The sequence below is a fragment of the Palaemon carinicauda genome, chromosome 18 (assembly GCF_036898095.1).
Source record: "Palaemon carinicauda isolate YSFRI2023 chromosome 18, ASM3689809v2, whole genome shotgun sequence".
NCBI classification, from domain to species: Eukaryota; Metazoa; Arthropoda; class Malacostraca; order Decapoda; family Palaemonidae; genus Palaemon; species Palaemon carinicauda.
In genome coordinates, this window is record NC_090742.1 from 66,868,064 (window position 1) to 66,889,793 (window position 21,730).

General features: G+C 35.1%; 1 protein-coding gene across 7 annotated transcripts in view; it reads right to left on the reverse strand.

The window, feature by feature from the left end:
• LOC137657872 (uncharacterized) overlaps positions 1-21,730 on the reverse strand; it is a 122,368-nt gene that overhangs the window by 90,362 nt on the left and 10,276 nt on the right. For 3 of the 7 annotated variants that reach the window (XM_068392472.1, XM_068392473.1, XM_068392471.1), the window contains exons 3-13: positions 17,587-17,771; positions 13,923-14,042; positions 12,541-12,692; positions 11,349-11,529; positions 10,676-10,825; positions 9,827-10,117; positions 8,689-8,919; positions 7,656-7,875; positions 6,894-7,063; positions 6,595-6,711; positions 4,458-4,567 (exon numbers count right to left, since the gene is read on the reverse strand). In XM_068392472.1, the coding sequence (XP_068248573.1) occupies positions 4,458-4,567; positions 6,595-6,711; positions 6,894-7,063; positions 7,656-7,875; positions 8,689-8,919; positions 9,827-10,117; positions 10,676-10,825; positions 11,349-11,529; positions 12,541-12,692; positions 13,923-14,042; positions 17,587-17,771 (1,927 nt within the window). Of the gene's footprint in view, positions 1-20; positions 3,446-4,457; positions 4,568-6,594; positions 6,712-6,893; positions 7,064-7,655; positions 7,876-8,688; positions 8,920-9,826; positions 10,118-10,675; positions 10,826-11,348; positions 11,530-12,540; positions 12,693-13,922; positions 14,043-17,586; positions 17,772-21,730 lie in introns of those variants that run through there. The other 4 variants (XM_068392469.1, XM_068392474.1, XM_068392470.1 and 1 more) reach the window with 3 other exon arrangements.

The window sequence follows — 21,730 nt, forward strand, 5'->3', positions numbered from 1 at the left end:
ACTACCATTTAACCTTTTTATGCCACATTTTGTATGAATATATTGCATAGCAAAAAAATAATTAAAAGCAAATATCTAGTAATACTGTACTGTAATGCTTAGAGGGTGTGAACTGTTAAAGAGCCACACAAAAACTGAATATAATGTATCATAATGTAAAACCTTTGTCTTACACAAACGCTGAGTGCATACACTAATATAAAACCTTTGACTTGCACAAAAAAACTTTGTGTACCATAATATAAAAACTTATTCTTGCACAAAAAACATTGTTTACCATAATATGAAACCTTTGTCTTGCACAAAATAACTTTGTGTATCATAATATAAATCCTTTGCTTACACAATAACTGAGTGTTCCATAATATAAAAACTTTGTCTTACACAAAAAAACATAAGTGTACCAAAATATAAATCCTTTGCTTACACCTAAGCTAAGTGTACCATAATATAAAAACTTCGTCTTACACAAAAAACTGTGTATCATAATATAAGTCCTTTGCTTACACAAAACCTGAATGTACCATAATATAAAACCTTTGTCTTACATGAAAAACTGTGTATCATAATATAAGTCCTTTGCTTACACAAAGCTGAATGTACCATAATATAATACTTTTTCTCTCTGTGGCATCTCAGTTGTACGAGTTCTAGCAAACTGCAATTTACCGTTCCATCTAAATTATCTTTAGATTTCATGGTGAAAATTTTTGGAAAATATCGTACAAACACCGATTTCTTCAATCTTCAGTGCTTTACTGTATTCAAATGGTTAAGAGTCGTCATAATTGAAGACATTTTTTTATTCATCATGATACAGTAAAGACCTTAGGCCATCTGTGAGAGAAGCTTTATTGCAGTTATTTGACTAAAATTACTTGAAATCGATGTATTGCAATTATTTGGCTAACATTATTTGAAATTAATTTTAAAGTATTTTTGTTTTATTACTAAACAATGACCAACAAAGCTTCTATGAGCCTTCCTCAGCTATTTAATCTTATAGTTTTATAACTGTCCACTTTTCAAATACTTTACTTGCTCTTCTTTACTTCTGAGTACTTAAAGAGCTTACAGCAATCCTTCAGCCTTGAGTGCAGTGATAACTGTCTTTTACAGTTCATCCATTTCTTTTGATGTCTCCCCACTTGGTTGTCCAAATAACAGTATAGCTCATGAGGACAATGTTGGTAAGTTTATTTACCCCAATACTTGTTCACTATTAAGCTTCTTATAAGTCATGAGCTTTACATTTGTATTTATTCAACTTTCATTACTATTTAGATTTGGTAAATATTATTCATGCAAGGCATGAGAACTAAGGTATAATGAAATGTTTACAAGCTATTGTCACTGTAAGACTTCATAGGTTTTACATGATGTGAAATGACTGAGATTTCCAGTTTTATTTGGTCATTGATATTCAGAGGTGCTGAACTGTGAGTTATTTCACTGATTTTCTTCTGCAGAAACCCTGTAGAAACTCTACTCAAACATTGACTTTTCATATATCTTACTAAACTAGAAATCTTTTCAGCGTCTCCATACTTATTATTTAGTTTTTTTCTTAAATGAAGGGCTACACATGAATCCAATTATAATTAGTTTATAAGTCTGTATTAGGATAGTTTTTGTTTGTCCATTTTTGGTGTGGCTAAGCTGATGTATAATAACAAACTCAGTTTCACATAGTAAATCTCTAAATGAGGTAAGAATCATTTTTAAGGAGTATGTGACAAGAAGGTGAATGAATAAGGTGTGCAGAAGAGGATATTGATTTCAATGGTAATGTGTTCCATAATTAAAGAGCTTCAAATATTTATCACAGATTTGGTTATACAGAAAGTCCTCAACTTACAAACTTAGTAGGTTCCAAGAAGCTGTTTGTAAGTAGAATTGTTTGCAATTGAAGAAGACACAGACCTAATGTGTTTCTCATGGTCTAACCTAAAGTCTTAAAAGACTTTCTCAATAAGCCAAGCTGTTGTGCAATTGAAGAAGACAGACCTAATGTGTTTCTAATGGTCTAACCTAAAGTCTTAAAAGACTTTCTCAATAAGCCAAGCTGTTGTGCAATTGAAGAAGACAGACCTAATGTGTTTCTCATGGTCTAACCTAAAGTCTTAAAAGACTTTCTCAATAAGCCAAGCTGTTGTGCAATTGAAGAAGACAGACCTAATGTGTTTCTAATGGTCTAACCTAAAGTCTTAAAAGACTTTATCAATAAGCCAAGCTGTTGTGCAATTGAAGAAGACAGACCTAATGTGTTTCTCATGTTCTAACCTAAAGTCTTAAAAGACTTTCTCAATAAGCCAAGCTGTTGTGCAATTGAAGAAGACAGACCTAATGTGTTTCTCATGGTCTAACCTAGTCTTAAAAAGACTTTCTCAATAAGCCAATTTTTTTTTTTTTTTTTTTTTTTGTGCAACACAGACCTGATGTGTTTCTCGTGGTCTAACCTTTAGCTCAACTATACATTTATCAAAATGGAAAGTTATGCAAGTGCATGATACATTTGTTTGGTGAAAGTACTTGATATCGATGATAATGAGATGTTAAAAGAAACAAGATTTATAATGAATAGCTGATCATTATCATAAACGAAGAGCTTAATATCAAATGCATTTTTTGTCTTAGAAAATATAAATAGAAAATGCAAAAAAACTGTCAATGGGTAAAATCCATTTATACTAATTTTTTCTTAATCAAAGTTTCCCTGAAAGAAATAGAGCTGAAAATAAATAACTGTGGCAAGCAAAGTGTACCTAAAATTCTGTGTTTAAAAAGCCATTTTTGTAAGCAGTGCTGAACTGCTGAATGTGATGATGCTTATTTCTTGATATAGCAGGGTTAAAAGTGTTGGAAAATGAATGCTTAATTTGTTTTCAATCTAAACTTTCATTCAATGACTAATTCATGTTCAAGACAGTTGGCCTCATATTGTTTTCTTTTGTCCTTATCCCTTGTCACGATGAAATAGGCAAACGCGGAATACCCAATGATATCGACCAAGTACCCAAATATAATACTGACAATGTTAAAGATTTCATCAGCCCTCATTCTTCCTTTCGGTGAAGTAAGGCCAGTGTCAGGCGTCGTCTGCCATGCGTTTGATGCTGGAAGCGTTTTACCGGGTAGAATATAAGTTGGAGGGTATGGGATGTAGTCTCTATCCCTTTCAAGTTTCTGAAGAAGAGCTTTATCCTTGGATGTTATCAGCTCTTGTATTTTTCTCTCTTTGTTCACTTCCTCATTCTTTTCCAGAAGTATTCGAAGTATACGGAGAATGGTGTGATGGAGGAAACATATGAATAGTCGCATCATGGCAAAGAAGAAATACCCATCTATGAGTTTTGGTTGAGCCGATACTGGAACTTGTGAAGACACTTGACCGAAAAGAGAAGTTATCACAATCAAGCACGACAGTGTTACCATTGTGCGGTCACTGAAAAAAGAAGGGTATATCGAAAGTAGCTCTAATTTTCTTACGTAGATCATATTTCATGAATAACTCAATTCTTATAAACATATTATCTGTTGTTTGTTTATCATTCAGTAATAAAAGTAATTAGATGCAAACATGGATTAGAGATAAATTTCTTCAAACAAAAATGCATGCTCTGAGCATTTCCAATTCCAAGGTATACTTGGAATTATGTCAAAATGGCCAGGTCTACGGAATCTTTTAGGTTTGTTTGGCAGTAATCACTGATCTTGTACAGTAATATGAATGTACTTAGTGTATTACCTGAACATTTTTTTGGGCCTTAGAGGGCATTCTCTTCCTAGCATACTGAGAAAAACCTGGAATATAATTCATTCTAAAATTTAGTTTAGGTACAGCTATTTGAGAATTTTTGGAAAATTTATTTTATCTTCCCGACAAGGAAACCCTCAAATTTGTCTTATACAGTACTGTTTTATGGCTGGAATGAATTTTTTATCATGCAGAAGCATAACATGAATTAATCCTGTAACTAATCCGCATGTTTAGAAAAGTAACAACTGTATCAATATCTGTTAGTGATATTCTGTCCGCGAATTGATAGTTCTAGGGTTATAATGGAGATCTGATCATATGCTCTGGTGTATGTCGAATTTCAATGCAAGTCGGAACACACCCAAATACAGGATTGAAGTCCCCCCTATACTGTACTAATGCAGCACAGTAGGCTACTGTAAAGTCATATTTTGTAACATAAAACACACTGTATGACATGGAAAAAGAATTTTCAAATATATACGATTATACTGTAGAATCATACAGTAATACATTTACTGTACTTGACTTGTGGGGGGATGTGTCATAGTCATGATTCGTCGTAAGATGAGACTATCATGTCCTGAGGACCTACTGTACTTCATATGCACTTACTTTCAGCAATACCGAGAAAAAATCTATTAATGATGGTTAAAACCAAAGTACTAAACTATAATGTAATTAGATTTAGATTTACCTGAAGTTATCATAGGCGAAAAACTGTGTGAAAGATCCAATCAGGGTGAGAATTACACACGGCAAAAATGTGGTGAGGACGTAAGATCCATATCGGCGCTGCAGCAAAACCTGTTTGATTTTGAGAAACAATTACTGTATTAAAACACCAAGTTATTATTATTCCAAAGGCTGTGGAGGGAGTTTAACCCACGAGGCAAAACTGAATTATTATTATTATTATTTGCTAAGCTACAACCCTAGTTGGAAAAGCAGGATGCTATAAGCCCAGGGGCTCCAACAGGGAAAATAGCTCGGTGAGGAAAGGAAAAAAGGAAAATAAAATATTTCAGGGAGAGTAACAACATTAAAATAAATATCTCCTATATAAACTATAGTAACTTTAACAAAACAAGAGGAAGAGAAATAAGATAGAATAGTGTGCTCCACTGTACCCTCAAGCAAGAGAACTCTAAACCAAGGCAGTGGAAGACCATGGTACAGAGGTTATGGCACTACCCAAGACTAGAGAACAATGGTTTGATTTTGGAGTGTCCTTCTCCTAGAAGAGCTGCTTACCATAGCAAAAGAGTCTCTTCTACCCTTAACAAGAGGTAAGTGGCTACTGAACAATTACAATGCAGTAACCCCTTGAGTGAAAAAGAATTATTTGGTAATCTGTGTTGTCAGGTGTATGAGGACAGAGGAGAATATGTAAAGAATAGGCCAGACTATTCAGTGTGTGTGTAGGCAAAGGAAAAATGAACCGTGCATCTTGAATGAGGGATGGATATGGAATGAGAAAAAATGAAAGAAGTTGGGCATCTAGGGGAGATGAGGCCATAAATAATGTCTTAAAAGTGAAAAGGCAAAAATTCTGCATCAGGGTGCCACTTGGATGCTGTAAAGTGCCTTAAAGAATACTAAGCAAGGCTCGCTGTAAGTACAGTATGTACTGTAATATTCTTTTACAGGGAATATAAAAGTTTAAACCACTGCAAACACTTTATTCACCTAATTATTCCTACACTGACTGATCTACCAAACTTCGCAAGTTTATAATTTCCTTGATATGAAGAACAAGCATTTCTGAAAGAGCTGTCATGATGTTAAAACTCTACAATGAGGTTGATTTTATGTTAATATTATTTTAATCTAACATTTGGTCGCCCATAAAAGTGAAAATCTGAAACAGAAGAACATCTGGTAATGTACAAGAAGATCTATCATTTCAGCATCTGAACTTATTCTTCAGTTACCATTTGTTTTTTTAATCTAATTTTCCTTCAACTTTGACAGTGGATCACCAAGTGAATTTCAAGGGTTATCTCGTATCAACCCAAGATTCTATGTTGAACTATGTGGCTGCATTTATTGAAAATAGAGAAGACTCTATAAATGAATAGTCTTATTATACGGTCAACTCGTTGAGGGTATTTATTAGGTATCAGAGCAAATGTAGCGAGCACCTTCGGTGTTTTTTTTTCTATACAGTAACATCAAGAAAATTCAAATAAATCAAATGAGCCTTAAATCACTTTATAAAGATAAGCAATTAGACAAATAAATCGAGGTCATTACCGACTTGCATTTTTATGATGTGGCCAATCTCTTTTCTATGGGGAGTTACTGCCTACAGTGCACCTTATGTATATCCACGTAGGTATTGTTCTAGGGATTTTGCAGCATTTCTTTGGCCCACAGCTGTATCCACTTTGATCCTACTTCTTTTCTACCACCTTTGTGTCTAACCTCTTGACTTTTGCCAAATAATACAACAGCAAAGTATTCCCCCAGTTCCACATTAGCAGTGAATGGCTTTCCCGGCCCAACACTGAACCAAGTTGCCCAAAATTGTAAATTAAGTCCAATCAAATTACCCCTAGGTAAAAAAACCCTCAAAGAAATTAGTGGCTTTGATGCTCTATTGGTTTAGTGTCATATACTGTTTTAGCAACTTTCATGTAAGTTTCATTAAACTCTAAACAATTCCTTATTCAAAGCAACCAAGATAAAACCACAAAGCAGTCTATCATTTATAATAAATGTATGATTATATTTCATAAATCTTTGGTTGCTGTAGTAACTACAGTAGTAAAGTATAAACTACGCAAGACATTTCTTTCTGTAGTAATATACAGTATAGGCAGAAAACTTACGTGAATTTTCATTTCATTGGATTTATTTCCCGGACCCTGCATTTTGGCATAAGTGTGGCACACTGGAAGAGTCGTGAAGACGGGTAAGGTGAAATTATCCGGTTGTAAGTACATCATCTGAAGATCAAAAAGAATAGTCAGAGAAAAGCTTCCATCATCTTAAAATGAATAGATAATAGAACTTTGATCTTATCAGCATATCGAGAGAATTATAACATGTTTGATATGTCTGATTTTATCTTCAAGTTGCAATGCTATTCAAATGATAGTGAAGGAACAGAAATAACAGCAATACGTACATTAGCATCAAAATAAGCAACCTGCTTTCCACTCTGCCTCAGCTTCAAGATAATCATGCAGCCGTGGGAATCAAATGGAAAGAGCTCGAGACTGAAGTCACAGTCGAATGAAGATGAAATCATCTCGGTGCGAGTGAAGCTTGCTTCAGTGTCCCCTTCATATTCGTATCCTGTGGAATTATAACACGCTGCTTAATTTGCCTGATAAATTTACTCTGTTCATTAGTGGGAAGTGTGATAAAGGTTGTGATTTTTCCCTAAGTTTAAGGAGAATTTTCTTCAATGAACTCTACTCACTTAGTCCTTGGTAAATCATTCCATGGACATTTGTTGTTTTATCTTGAGATACTTTATATTGTTATTCATTACTTCTTATAGCCTATATAATTTATTTCCTTTCCTCACTGGGCTATTTTCCCTCTTGGAGTGCAGGGCCTTGTAGCATCCTGCTTTTCCAACTAGGGTTGTAGCCTAGCAAGTAATAATAATAATAATAATAATAATAATAATAATAATAATAATAATAATAATAATAATAATAATAACAATAATAATATACCTGAGTGAGAAACTATGATTAATATGATAATGAAGAATACCTTTCAAATACTGTACCTTACTTCATGACTGTGGTTTGCAACAATGTGTGCTAAAGCAGCCTGAAAACAACTTAAATTGGTAAATTATTATCTGTTAAAAAAGAAAAATCTCAAACTAACATATGCTAAAATGAATATATCAAAGGTACTTGAAAGAACTTACCCTCTTGGCTTTCAAGGACATTGGCAGTGCCAGCTCCATTCTTGTTGGCAATGATATTCTTAATGACATTAACTTGATCAAGATAGTCTTTGTTATCCTTAAAAACAGCATTCAAGAACCAGTAGTGTGGTGTCCAAATTGTCTCGGTAATAATGTTATCTTCGCTGGTATTACTCAGCTGAATGAGGGTGACACGGCTGTCCTTCCATGAAGATTTCATCTGAAATTGATTGATTTGATCATTTGAGCTAATCTCTCTTTGGGAGTGCGAAGAGCATGGCCAAACCATCTCCATCTATCCTTCATCAACATATAGCACTTGAGTAATTAGCCTACATGGCTGAGGACTATGAAGTGTGAAGTAGGAGATGATGAATGGAGAAGTATTAATATAAAAGCTCAAGAGAGAGATGACTTGTGAAATCTAGGGACTAGATAAAATTTTCAATGGTATATACTTTCATAGCAATGAATATATTTCGAGAAGGGTTGAATTTTCCATCTGAATAGTTGAAGGCATTAATGCAATTCTGCTGATCCCAAAAGGCACAAATGTGCCTGGCATGTATGCCCATTATCATTAATCTAAATATAGAACCTAACTTTCAAAATTTACTAGAAACCCTTATCAATTAGAAAACTAGAAGTTAGTGTAAATCTCCACCACTGAATAACAATCTGGATTAAGATTAAAATCTTATTAAAACTTCATTGATCAATAACCCCAAATCATAGATAGAAAATAAAACTAGTGCAAAGTGTAGTAAATATTAATATAAAGTGAAATTTACTTATATAGTTGGCATTGGTCAATTTTTTCTGCCTTCTCAATATGTGTTTTTGTTACTGAAAAAACACTGAAAACATCTTGCATTTTTGTTCTTAATATGCAATGGTGAACATAGCAAGTCAATAACTTCATAATCTCAATATATACGGTGAACATAACAAGTCAATAACTTCATAATCTCAATATACACAGTGAACATAAGTCAATAGCTTCAGAAGTAACTAGCTGCTTCGAACTTCTCACCTCTAACTGAAGCGTGATCATCCCCGTATCCACATCGACCAAGGCGATCTTTCTAATAAAAACCTGGAGTTCCAACGGCGTCTCTGGCAAGTGGGGTCTGTTGGGTCTGTATGACAGAGGGAGAGGCTTGACCAGGTTACAGACCTCGTCTGACTGATCACCGCAGTCGTTCTTTCCGTCACATCTCTTTTCTATTTCGATGCAAGATCCGTTGTTGCAAGTGAACTCGTCCTGTGGAAAAGTTCTGCATTGAGGGAAAAATATTTCCTTGATGGCATTCTTTATATTTTTGGAAAATATTCATCATTTCACATGGGAATGGAGACAAAGTTTTGGCATTAGTAATAGCATCAAATGGATTTTGAGGAATATCTTGGGTAAGCTATGACAGAATCAATTTTCATTGCTTAGTTATCAACCAGTCTCTTACTATACCAAGATACATTACCAAATTTGAAAAATAAAATACCTAAATGGCCTACACTAGTCTGTACATCCATTAAAGTTAAGGGAATTTTAGAATTATTCGACAGTATAATAATTTTGAGTTAAGTAAAGTAAGATGTGAATAAAATATGGAGAAATATAAGGGGGAAGAGATTACTTGGTAGAACATTTTTTGCCAATTAGACTATGCATAGAATGATATATAGGCCTATCATTAAATAGATATTTAGAAACAAAATGAAAAGGACAAAAGCCTTTTCAAACAGAGGGTCAGACGAGGCTTAAGTGCAGATAAACAGAGATGGCGAGGAGATTTATGCAAAATGATATTAAGGTGTACACAAACCATGAGCAGTCATGCTAGATGGAATCATAATAGCAGAGTTAGTAGTAGAAACAATAAAGGGATTTTGACGTAGGAAAAATCTATTTTTGGGTGAGATAGCCACGTCGTCCTGATGGAAGTTCCTTCTGGCAACTTTCTTCAGTATAATATTTCTGCGATTGATATTACAGTACAAGAGAATTACCGTCAGGTATCAGGGGGTTCCAACCCCCGGAACAAATATCCGAAGATATCGTGTATAATCAGGGACGTATCCTAAGATAACCATAGATATCTGCACCCTAATCCTCTAAGGGGAAGGAGAAGCAAGGAGCCACTACAGCAACAGTAATATACAATACAAACCCTCCCACATCCAGTAAGGACCATGGATTTCGTCTCGTTCCTCTTCACGAATGTCCAGTCATTCCTCCCGAAAGGATTGGAATCACTCAGGTGTGCAACAGCCACAACAGTCCCTTCGAAGTGTTCCTTGAGGAATATCTCATAGCCGTAGATCTCAGATGGAGCGACGCTGATTTCCAAGCCCTCAAGGGACAAGAAACGAGGGTAAAAGTTTTTTGGTTCAAAGTAGAAGTTTTCTGATGCTGCCGGGAAACCATTTGCACGCAGTTCAAACGTCAGGTTAGTAGGCACCTGACAAAAGAATTGGATTTATGAATTTAAGCCTAATAGCCTGTCGTTGGGGATGGGAAAGTCACTCAGAGCTTATGTTCAAAGAGGGGAAAACCCAACTGTTGCAATTTGAAAAAAAGTGGAAAGAGTTTGGAAGAACAGAGGGAGGAAAGGAGGTAAAGTTGAAGGATATAAAGAGGGTTTAGCTAGAGGTGGTAGGAACGTTACAAGAACATTTTAGTAATGCCTACTCTACATATTGGGTTAGCGGCACTAGGCATTACCCCTCTACGGGGTTCTGGTGAAAGAAATATCGAGAAAAAGGTATGATCATGTATATTTCACCATTGTATCTATCAGTACCTGGTAGAGATAAGTTGGGAAATATTTGATGATACATTCATCAAATAACAAAAAAATAACGAAAGCCTCTAAGCAAGTATGCATAATTGATTCATTGACAGATTGTATTAGTTCAATATGAATGTAACAGATAAATTTTTAATTGCCATTCAGTGGAAAAGATGCTTTCGTTGACAATTCAATCATATAAATACAAAGTGACTGTGACCTACTTACTTTGCAAGAAATGTAGAGTGTTTTTTCAAAACATTTAGCATTCATAATGTAGGGCTCCCACACTACAGGAGAGAATATCGCAGCGGGGCACGAGATTGTTTGGCTTCTCACCCAAAACATGAATGTTGAATTTGTAAATGTACGCGCTGCCTGTGTTGAAAGAAACATATTATTCACCTTATGAACTGTGATAAAGAGACTCATCCATATAGCAGTTTCAACTAGTACTTAGTAATTATAATGCTATTAGATTGGCAGTGGTAAAATCTACTGATAATTTTGGATGTCGTAGTACGTAAATCCATCCAGATACATATATAATAAGCATGAGCACATAACTCAAAATCCATTTATTCCTTCATGAAACATTTTATAACCTAGACTCAAACCAACATTTTGGTGGAGGAAATAGAAACTATAGCCAATTCTTTTTAGTGAGGCAGATTTGCACCGACTCGCAGGGGTGCCTTTTTAGCTCGGAAAAGTTTCCTGCTCGCTGATTGGTTGGACAAGATGTCTCTAACCAATCAGATAGCAGGAAACTTTTCCGAGCTAAAAGGGCACCGCTGCGAGTCAGTGCAAATGCGCCTCGCTAAAAACAATTGAGTATAGATAAGACATCTGGTTTGAACTGAGCAGTGAACACTTTAATATGAATAAAAAAGTAGCCTACCTTTGCACCCAGGTCGGTAAATACAGGGTCCTCGATGTTGGGAATGCTGCCCTTCATGATTCGGCATATCGCCAAGGAATTATAATAATCATAATTTCCCAAGGCCACGACATATTTGTGCGTGTCGTAAGGCAGGTACACGTCGACCGATTTCTCCTCCGATATTTCGAAGGCCTTGGTTCTGAGGGAGAGGAAAAGAACTGTCAATGCCTTGAGATACCAGAAGCCTGGAAAGTTCAAGAAAGCTGTTACTGGGGCCAAACTTCAAGTAGAGGATAATCGTGTATAAACTGGGCACAGGCCTTTATTGTTTAAGGGTCGCACAAGAACAGTGACAATACTTCGTGTGGACAACGCCTTACAGATTGACCATATTACAATAAGTGCCCAAGCCATCTCTCCACCCAAGCTAGGGCTAGGGATGGCTGTCTATGGCTTAGTATGTAGAGCTATGGGCTCCCCCAAACCCCCATCCTTACCGCACAAGGATGGTGAGGTTGCAGACACTAAAAACAAATAAAACTATCAAGCATAAGCGTGGCCACCGAGATGGCCATGGCTTAAGCGATTCTCGAACCCCATCCAGCATATTGCCAGGCAGGGATGTTCCCAGCAAGTTACTTCAACAACCTAAGTACAACTTGGAGAGAATATACCCCTGCTTTTTTTTTTTTACCTTGGGCATTCTTATTATTAAGTGCAGTAAAGTACCAAATTGTTATTTTGTTCAAATAGCGTTACAATGTAGGCTACCTAAATCCCCATATTCAGTATATAGGTACTTGAAAGCATTCATGTAGAGTAGGGTACCTATACTGTATAACCAAAAACAATACCAAAAGTCGCTTCAACTTCAGATTTAGTCAAGGGATTCAATGCTTACTTCACTCGTTGGCATTAACAATAACTTACACCAATTAATGTTGCCATTACTGATAATTACATTACAGTTTTTTGCCAATTGATATGAATCAAATAAAATTACTCAGTAACTACATACAGGATATGTCACACGAGACGAGTAATTATTAGCGAATTCCCTGCTTTCTGTATCATCAGTAGTTCATTTCTTAGATGTAAAAAAAATGTTTGACAGTAAGATAGAAGGCTAACAAGTGAGTGCTCATAGGAGGAACTTAAACTTGGCATCCAAGAGCGAAGACGTAAGAAAACTTGAATTAGAAAGACGTACCTGTTGGACATCTCGGAAAAGGGCGTGTAATCCAGTTGGGAGCCATTACGTTGCAGGGTGGTGACGATGAAGTGATTTTCGGTGAAGGCCTTCCATGGACCTTCGGACAGATCTCCTTCAGGGATTTCTTCGTTGTATGCAAGTTTCCTGATCTGTGTATGCATATATATATATATATATATATATATATATATATATATATATATATATATATATATATATATATATATATATATATATATATATATATATATATATACATATATATATATATGATAAATTTTGCACATTTTTACGTGTTTTTCATATTCAAATAAGCCATATATATTTTTGATATATTAATGTCTGGATTCTCTTAACAACCTCGGGATCACAGACCCAGGCGAAATCTCACAAAGACAAGAGCTTGGCTCCGGCCGGGAATCGAACCCTGGTCGGCAAGCTTATATAGACAGTGACTAACCCACTTGGCCAAGTGGGTTAGTCACTGTCTATATAAGCTTGCCGACCAGGGTTCGATTCCCGGCCGGAGCCAAGCTCTTGTCTTTGTGAGATTTCGCCTGGGTCTGTGATCCCGAGGTTGTTAAGAGAATCCAGACATTAATATATCAAAAATATATATGGCTTATTTGAATATATATATATATATATATATATATATATATATATATATATATATATATATATATATATATATGTATATATATATATATATATATATATATATATATATATATATATATATATATACGGTATAAACATATAATATATAATATATATATATATATATATATATATATATATATATATATATATATATATATATATATATATATATATATACTAAATTATTCATGGCATGTATAAAAGAAGTTTTTACAAATTTAGATTTGGAAAATGTAGGAATTAGTATTAATGGGGAATGCCTTCACAACTTAAGATTTGCTGATGACATAGTTGTATTTGGTGAATCATGGGAAGAATTGCTAAAGATGATAGAAGATTTGAATAGAGAAAGCAGAAATGTAGGACTGAAAATGAATATGAGTAAAACTAAGATAATATTCAATGAAAATGCGGAGACAACAAATAAGACTTATGGAGGAACATCTAGAGAAATTTAGGCATAATCAATGTACGTGCTTAGGGCAGACAGTGTTTCTCCAGAGCATGAGACTAAACTTAAAGAAGGATAAGCATGGGATGGAGAGCTTTTTGTAAACAAAATAAGACTAGGAAATGTAAAATGTCACTTTCTTTAAAAAGAAAAGTATGTAATCCGATGGCCCTACCAGTTTTAACTTAGGCATCTATTCAATAGACAAGCAAGAGAACAATACTTATGTTGGTGAAATTATATGACAAAATTATGGCTGACCAACCTCTTCAATTGCTAGATGTCTGGCAAAGATATTAGGAATGGTGGCATAGCCACAGAAGCCGCCGACTGTTTTGTCTGGAAACAGACCGCTGGGTAAGCTCACAGACACGTTGAACGGCATCTGGAAAGGATTATTATTATTATTATTATTATTATTATTATTATTATTATTATTATTATTATTATTAGCTAAGCTACAACCACACTTGGAAAAGCAGGTTAATATAAGCCCAAAGACTCCAAAAGAGAAAAAATAGCCCAGTGAGGAAAGGAAATAGGGAAACAAACTTCAAGAAAATCACAGTAATAAAGAATCTAAATAAAATATTTAAAAAAAGTCACAACATTAAAATAGATCGTTTGTATATAAACTTTTCTAACCCATATCTGAAAATAGAAAAATAAATAAAAGAAAATATAAGTGACAGAAATTTTTTGTCACTTGAGAAATATTGTAAGAGACAGGGAAAACGGGAACAGAGAGGGAATTCCAAAAATTGATAACAGAGGAGAATGAATAGCCACTGGCATCTGTGTAACCTGGAGGATGAGAGAGAGAGAGAGAGAGAGAGAGAGAGAGAGAGAGAGAGAGAGAGAGAGAGAGAGAGATAGAGAGAATCAGTGATGTAACAAAATGCTTGATTAAATTCTGTCGTGAAATAGAAAAGTGTCTTTAGTATGAGAGAATTACTTACTTTACTTGTTTTGGGTTTAAATCCAACCCTCCACTGAAGTCGAGTGAACTACTTCTCGGGCGGGTCCATATCAATCATCTAACGAAACATTTTCATTATAACTTATACAATTCTTTGATTGTAGCATCTTCCAAATCATATGATCTTGTGAAAAGTAATGTCTTTAGTTTCTTCTTAAATTCAGTTGCTCCCTTTAAGTCCTTCATTTCAGTTGGCAGTTTATTATAATGTTTAGGCGCACAGTAGCTAAAAGCCCTTTCACCAAATTTACTATTTGTTCTTTCTTCAGATAGCCTATGTTTGTCACTCATGTGTCTTATGTTAACATTTGTTTCTAGTTCTAGTTTATTCAGGCATTCTTTTAGATATTTTGGTTCATTTGGGTTCAGTATCTTAAACGTTAGTAAGAGTAGCTTGTATTCAATTCTAGCTTTTACCGGCAGCCAGTGTAATTTAATTAGTGCAGGGGTAACTCTTTCCCAATTGTGTAGTCCTTTTATTAATCTAGGGGCTCTGTTTTGTACTCTGAATTTTCTTCAGCTGATAATTTGGTAAGCCATAGAACAGTGGGTTGCAGTAATCAATTCTTGAAAATATGTGGTGATTAATGAGTATGGCCATAGATTTTTCATCTAAGTATTTACTAATAAATGCTATGTTTCTAATAGGATAGTTACAATTTCTTACCATATTATTTATATGTTCACTCATTGTCAGTCTATCATCCATGATTACTCCAAGATTTCTGACATATTACAATTCTTTGGAAGCATTCGATTCTTTTTATATCTTTTTCATTTCCAAAAATAATACATTCACTTTTATCTTCATTGAGCTTGAGCTTTTTTGTTAACATCCAAGCCTTAATGTCATTCATAATTTCATGTATCTTTCTTTTAGCTTCATCAACTGATTCTATTGGGAAATAGAATTGTGTATCATCAGCGTATATTCTAAACTTAACTCTGTGAGTTTCAAGCATATTTGCCAGTTCAATCGTGTAAATTTCAAACAGGAGAGGACCTAGTACACTGCCTTGAGGCACCCCTTTGGTTAGTTTTCTTGTCTCAGATTCAACATTTGATATTACTACTTTAACTTTGCGGTTTTCAAGATAACTCACAAACCAGTCGTGTGTTCGTTCTACGATGCCCACAGCTTTAAGGTCTTCCATCAGATATGTATGTTCTACAGTATGGACCTATTTATCATTTATTATCATCATACGTGCTAATGAATATTTCAGTCTTGGCTACACCAAGTAGGCCGAGTCTTTTCCCCAAAATAGTCCTAACCTTGAGAACGGTAATTTTAGGTTGCTGTAATTTTGAACTCGATTCGTCACTTCCGGTGACCATTGTAACTTTGATAATCTCGCTGAGGATTTATTTAAGATTTAACTTTTTTTCAACGTTCGTGTCTTCTTTGGCAACAATAAAGATTTAATTTAAAACTTGATACAAGCAGACCGAAGTTGAAAGAAGGATAAGCCTGGAATGGAGACCTTTTGGGAAAAAAAATGTGATTATGAAAAGTAAAATACCACTTTCTCTAAAATGAAAAGTATTTAACGAGATGGTCCTACCAGTTTTAACTTATGCATCAGAAACTTGCTACCTTACCAAAGCCTCATAAGTTACTTACAACCCAGAGAGCCAGGGAAAAAATGATTAAGGGAATAACATTAAGAGACAGAAAAAGAGCAACATGGATAGGAGAGCAAACTAAAGTAGAGGATATTTTAACAACTCGTAATATATAGAAATGGACATGGGTAGGATATATAATGAGAATGACACACAATAGATGGATATTAGGAATACGAGATTGGGTTCCTAGAGAATGCAAAAAAAGCAGGGGAAGAAGACGATGGATTGATAAACTAAAAAAATTTGCGGATATGGACTGGGACAGAAAGACCATAAACAGATACAAGTGGAAGGACATGTTTGAGGCTTTTCTTCTGCGGTGGATTAGTAACGGCAGAGATGAGAATGTTGAGATGGATGTGTGGGGTGACAAGAAGAGATAAGATACGGAATAAGGTAATTAGGGGTACCACAGGAGTTAAAAAACTATCAGATAAGATCCAAGAAAGTGGACTGAGGTGGTATGGTCATGTCATGGGAAGAGATGAACAGTATATTGGGAGGAGAGTGATGGAAATGGAGGTACAGGGAACGAGAAGGAGAGGGAGACCAAGCGAAGGTGGATGGACTGTATTAAAGATGACCTTCGATTAAAGGGATTGACCGGTGATGAGGCGTGGGACAGAGGTAGATGGAGAAAGCTGACCAGAAACATCGACCCCACATAGAAGTGGGAAAAGATGTAGACAAAGAAGAGGAAGAAGAAGTGATGATGATGACAAGGCAGACTCAAGACACTAATCGAATCTACGTCAAAAATTCCTCTATTGACTTAAAATCTATAAAAGGGGCAAAAATAAGAGATACTCCTGAATTTTAACTGAATTTCACAAATTGCTTGAATCTGGACACAAATATCCCATAAGAGGGATTCATTACAGTTGTTGGACTATATTCATTCTTTACATGAGAGAGAGAGAGAGAGAGAGAGAGAGAGAGAGAGAGAGAGAGAGAGAGAGAGAGAGAGAGAGAGAGAGAGAGAGAGAATGTTAATTTTAATTATTCCTTTTAGAAATAATAATAATTGTTTTTATTATTATTATTATTATTATTATTATTATTATTATCATTATTATTATTATTATTATTATTATTATTATTATTATTATTATTATTATTATTATTATTAATCAAACTCAAAATACAAATATAACTATAATTAAATTTTAAGACAAAAATGACATCTCTTTAAGAGTCCTTCCAAAGCCAAAGTTTCCCCTCCCACAAGACTCTCCCAGGGCTACACTGCCTTTGGGCCTCTGCACATCCTTACTCAACAGCGCCTGATAGAAAAAGACATCTGATAAGAAATAATACTTACACTGAAATCAACGAAAGCTTCATCCGTTCCAGCCACTGGTACCACGGGAAATGGCTCGGCGTTCCGGTAGACGGTGGGATTCGTACCGAACACGACACAGACGTGATTCCAGATGAAGGGTGTGACAGATGTGGACCCGTAATAAAATAGGCTCCTCTGCATCAGAATCGTGTTCACTTCCTCCACTGTCAACGTTGAGCACAGAAGGATTGAAATTAGATGTTGCTACTGTTCTTAAAATATTTCATACTGTTCATTTCTTCTCTTGTAGTTTATTTATTTCCTTTCCTCATTGATCTATTATCTCTGTTGGAGCCCTTGGGCTTATAGCTTCCTGCTTTTCCAACTAGAGTTGATAGTTTAGCTAATAATAATAATAATAATAATAATAATAATAATAATAATAATAATAATAATAATAATAATAATAATAATAGATGCATTGTGGCCACAGATGTACAAGATTAAGATCGAGGGGAAAGTTCCACATCAACTCAGTATGACCAAATTATGTATTGCTTAGTATAGTAATATTTAATGGCATAACATAATCCAAGCTTGTAGTCTGTTACATGCCATATTTTATATAAAAAATAAATCGATAAAATTGGAGTCATGAAAAGCGTACCATACAAATTCACATAAATTCCTTTCTTTGTAAGTGTGGAAAGTTGGGATTCGAATTAAATAAATAGTAATATAAGTTATTTAAAGTTATCTAAAAATGATTCACTAACAATCAGCTTAATTTAATGGCAAATCGCATAATTTAAGCTATATGTCCAGGCAGTAGGACCCGGGAGGTCATTTAGAATCAATGTGCAACAGGGATGGGGTGGTTGAACTCCCCCCCCCCCCCTTCCACAATGAACTCTAAGCTAAAAGAGGCCACGATCCATGAGGGGATAATGAGGCAGAGCTAAATTTAATGACTAAAAGAGGTAGGGCATCCTGAGGGGAAATGGGGAAAGAGGAACCAAGCTAAATTCAAACGCCTAAAAGAGGTATAAGTTAAACGAGGTTGGCATTATGAGGGGAAAATAGGACCGGAAAGAAATATAAATGTAATGGATAAAAATAAGGACAAGTTAAGATAGGTTGGACATTGAGAGGGGAAAAAAGAGCAGAGGTAAATGTAAAGGGTAAAAGAGTTACAAATAAAAAAACGTTGGAATTAAAGGGGAAAAATGGAAGTTGGAACTGAGGTAAATCTAAAGGTTAAAAAGTGGAAACAAGTTAAAAGAGGTCACACATAGAGAGGAGAAAGACAGAAACTTAAAGATAATATTGAAGACTACAAAGAGCTTCAGGGTAAAAGACAGGTCGGACATTAAGATGGGGGAAAAGGGAATTGGGTATATGTAAATTTGGGAAAAAGGGAAGTGGGAATAGGTAAATTTAGGAAAAAAGGGAAGTGGGAATAGGTAAATTTAGGAAAAAAGGGAAGTGGGAATAGGTAAATTTAGGAAAAAAGGGAAGTGGGAATAGGTAAATTTAATAAATGGGAAGTGAAAATGGGTAAATTTGGGAAAAAGGGAAGTAGGAGTAGGTAAATTTGGGAAAAAGGGAAGTGTGAATAGGTAAATTTAGGATAAAAGGAAGTGAAAATAGGTAAATTTTGGAAAAAATGGAAGTGGGAGTAAGTAATTTTGGAAAAATGAAGTGGGAATTGGTAAATTTTGCACAAAGGGAAGTGGGAATAGGTAAATTTGGGAAAAATGGCAGTGGGAATAGGTAAATTTGGGAAAAAGGGAAGTAGAAGTAGGTAAATTTGGGAAAAAAGGAAATGGGAATAGGTAAATTTGGGAAAAAAGGAAGTGGGAATAGGTATATTTGGGAAAAAGGGAAAAGGGAATAGGTAAATTTGGGAAAAGGGGAAGTGGTAGTAGGTAAATTTGGGAAAAAAGGAAATGGGAATAGGTAAATTTGGGAAAAATGGCAGTGGGAATAGGTAAATTTGGGAAAAGGGGAAGTGGTAGTAGGTAAATTTGGGAAAAAAGGAAATGGGAATAGGTAAATTTGGGGAAAAAGGAAGTGGGAATAGGTGAATTTTGGAGAAAGGGAAGTAGGAATAGGTAAATTTTGGGAAAGGGGAAGTGGGAATTGGTAAATTTTGAAAAGAGGGAAGTGGGAATTGGTAAATTTGGGAAAAGGGGAAGTGGGAGTAGGTAAATTTGGGAAAAAGGGAAGTGGGAATAGGTAAATTTGGGAAAAGGGGAAGTGGGAGTAGGTAAATTTGGGAAAAGGGGAAGTGAAAATAGGTAAATTTGGGAAAAAGGGAAGTAGAAGTAGGTAAATTTTGGGAAAAGGAAAGTGGGAATAGGTAACTTTGGGAAAAATGAAGTGGGAATAGGTAAATTTTGCAAAAAGGGAAGTGGGAATAGGTAAATTTGGGAAAAATTGAAGTGGGAATATATAAATTTTGGAAAAAGGGAAGTGGGAATATGTAAATTTTGGAAAAAAGGGAAGTGGGAATAGGTAAAATTGGGAAAGAGGGAAGTGGGAGTTGGTAAATTTTGGAAAAGGGGAAGTGGGAATAGATAAATTTGGGAAAAGGGGAAGTGGAAATTGGTAAATTTTGGAAAAGGGGAAGTGGGAGTAGGTAAATTTGGGAAAAGGGGGAAGTGGGAATAGGTAAATTTGGGAAAAAGGGAAGTGGGAGTAGGTAAATTTGGGAAAATGGGAAGTGGGAGTAGGTAAATTTTGAAAAAAAGGAAGTGGGAATTGATAAATTTTGATAAAACGGAAGTGGGAACAGGTTAATTTTGGAAAAAGGGAAGTGGGAATAGGTAAATTTGGGAAAAATTGCAGTGGGAATAGGTAAATTTGGGAAAAAGGGAAGTGGTATTAAGTAAATTTAGGAAAAAGGGAAGTGGGAGTAGGTAAATTTTGGAAAAAAGGAAGTGGGAGTAGGTAAATTTGGGTAAAGGGGAAGTGAAAATAGGTAAATTTGGGAAAAAGGGAAGTGGAAGTAGGTAAATTTTAGGAAAAGGAAGTGGGAATAGGTAACTTTGGGAAAAATGAAGTGGGAATAGGTAAATTTTGCAAAAAGGGAAGTGGGAATAGGTAAAAAATGGGAAAAAAGGAAATGGGAATATATAAATTTTGGAAAAAGGGAAGTGGGAATATGTAAATTTTGGAAAAAGGGAAGTGGGAATAGGTAAATTTGGAAAAGGGGAAGTGGGAATAGGTAAACTTTGGAAAAGGTGAAGTGGGAATAGGTAAATTTGGGAAAAAGGGAAGTGGAAGTAGATAAATTTGGGAAAAAAGGAAGTGGGAATAGGTAAATTTGGGAAAAAGGGAAGTGGAAGTAGGTAAATTTTAGGAAAAGGAAGTGGGAATAGGTAACTTTGGGAAAAATGAAGTGGGAATAGGTAAAAAATGGGAAAAAAGGAAATGGGAATATATAAATTTTGGAAAAAGGGAAGTGGGAATATGTAAATTTTGGAAAAAGGGAAGTGGGAATGGGTAAATTTGGAAAAGGGGAAGTGGGAATAGGTAAATTTTGGAAAAGGGGAAGTGGAAGTAGATAAATTTGGGAAAAAAGGAAGTGGGAATAGGTAAATTTGGGAAAAAGGGAAGTGGGAACTTGTAAATTTTGGAAAAGGGGAAGTGGGAATAGGTAAATTTTTGAAAAAGTGAAGCCGGAATATGTAAATTTTGGAAAAAGGGAAGTGGGAATTGGTAAATTTTGGGAAAAGGGAAGTGGGAATTGGTAAATTTTGGAAAAAGGGAAGTGGGAATTGGTAAATTTTGGAAAAGGGGAAGTGGGAATTGGTAAATTTTGGAAAAAAGGAAGAGGGAATAGGTAAATTTTGGAAAAAGGGAAGTGGGAATAGGTAAATTTTGGAAAAAGGGAAGTAGGAATAGGTAAATTTTGGAAAAAGGGAAGTGGGAATTGGTAAATTTTGGAAAAGGGGAAGTGGGAATTGGTAAATTTTGGAAAAGGGGAAGTGGGAATTGGTAAATATTGGAAAAAGGGAAGTGGGAATATGTAAATTTTGGAAAAAGAAAAGTGGGAATAGGTAAATTTTGGAAAAAGGGAAGTGGGAATAGGTAAATTTGTGAAAAAGTGAAGTGGGAATAGGTAAATTTTGGAAAAGGGAATAGGTAAATTTTGGAAAAAGGGAAGTGGAAATAGGTC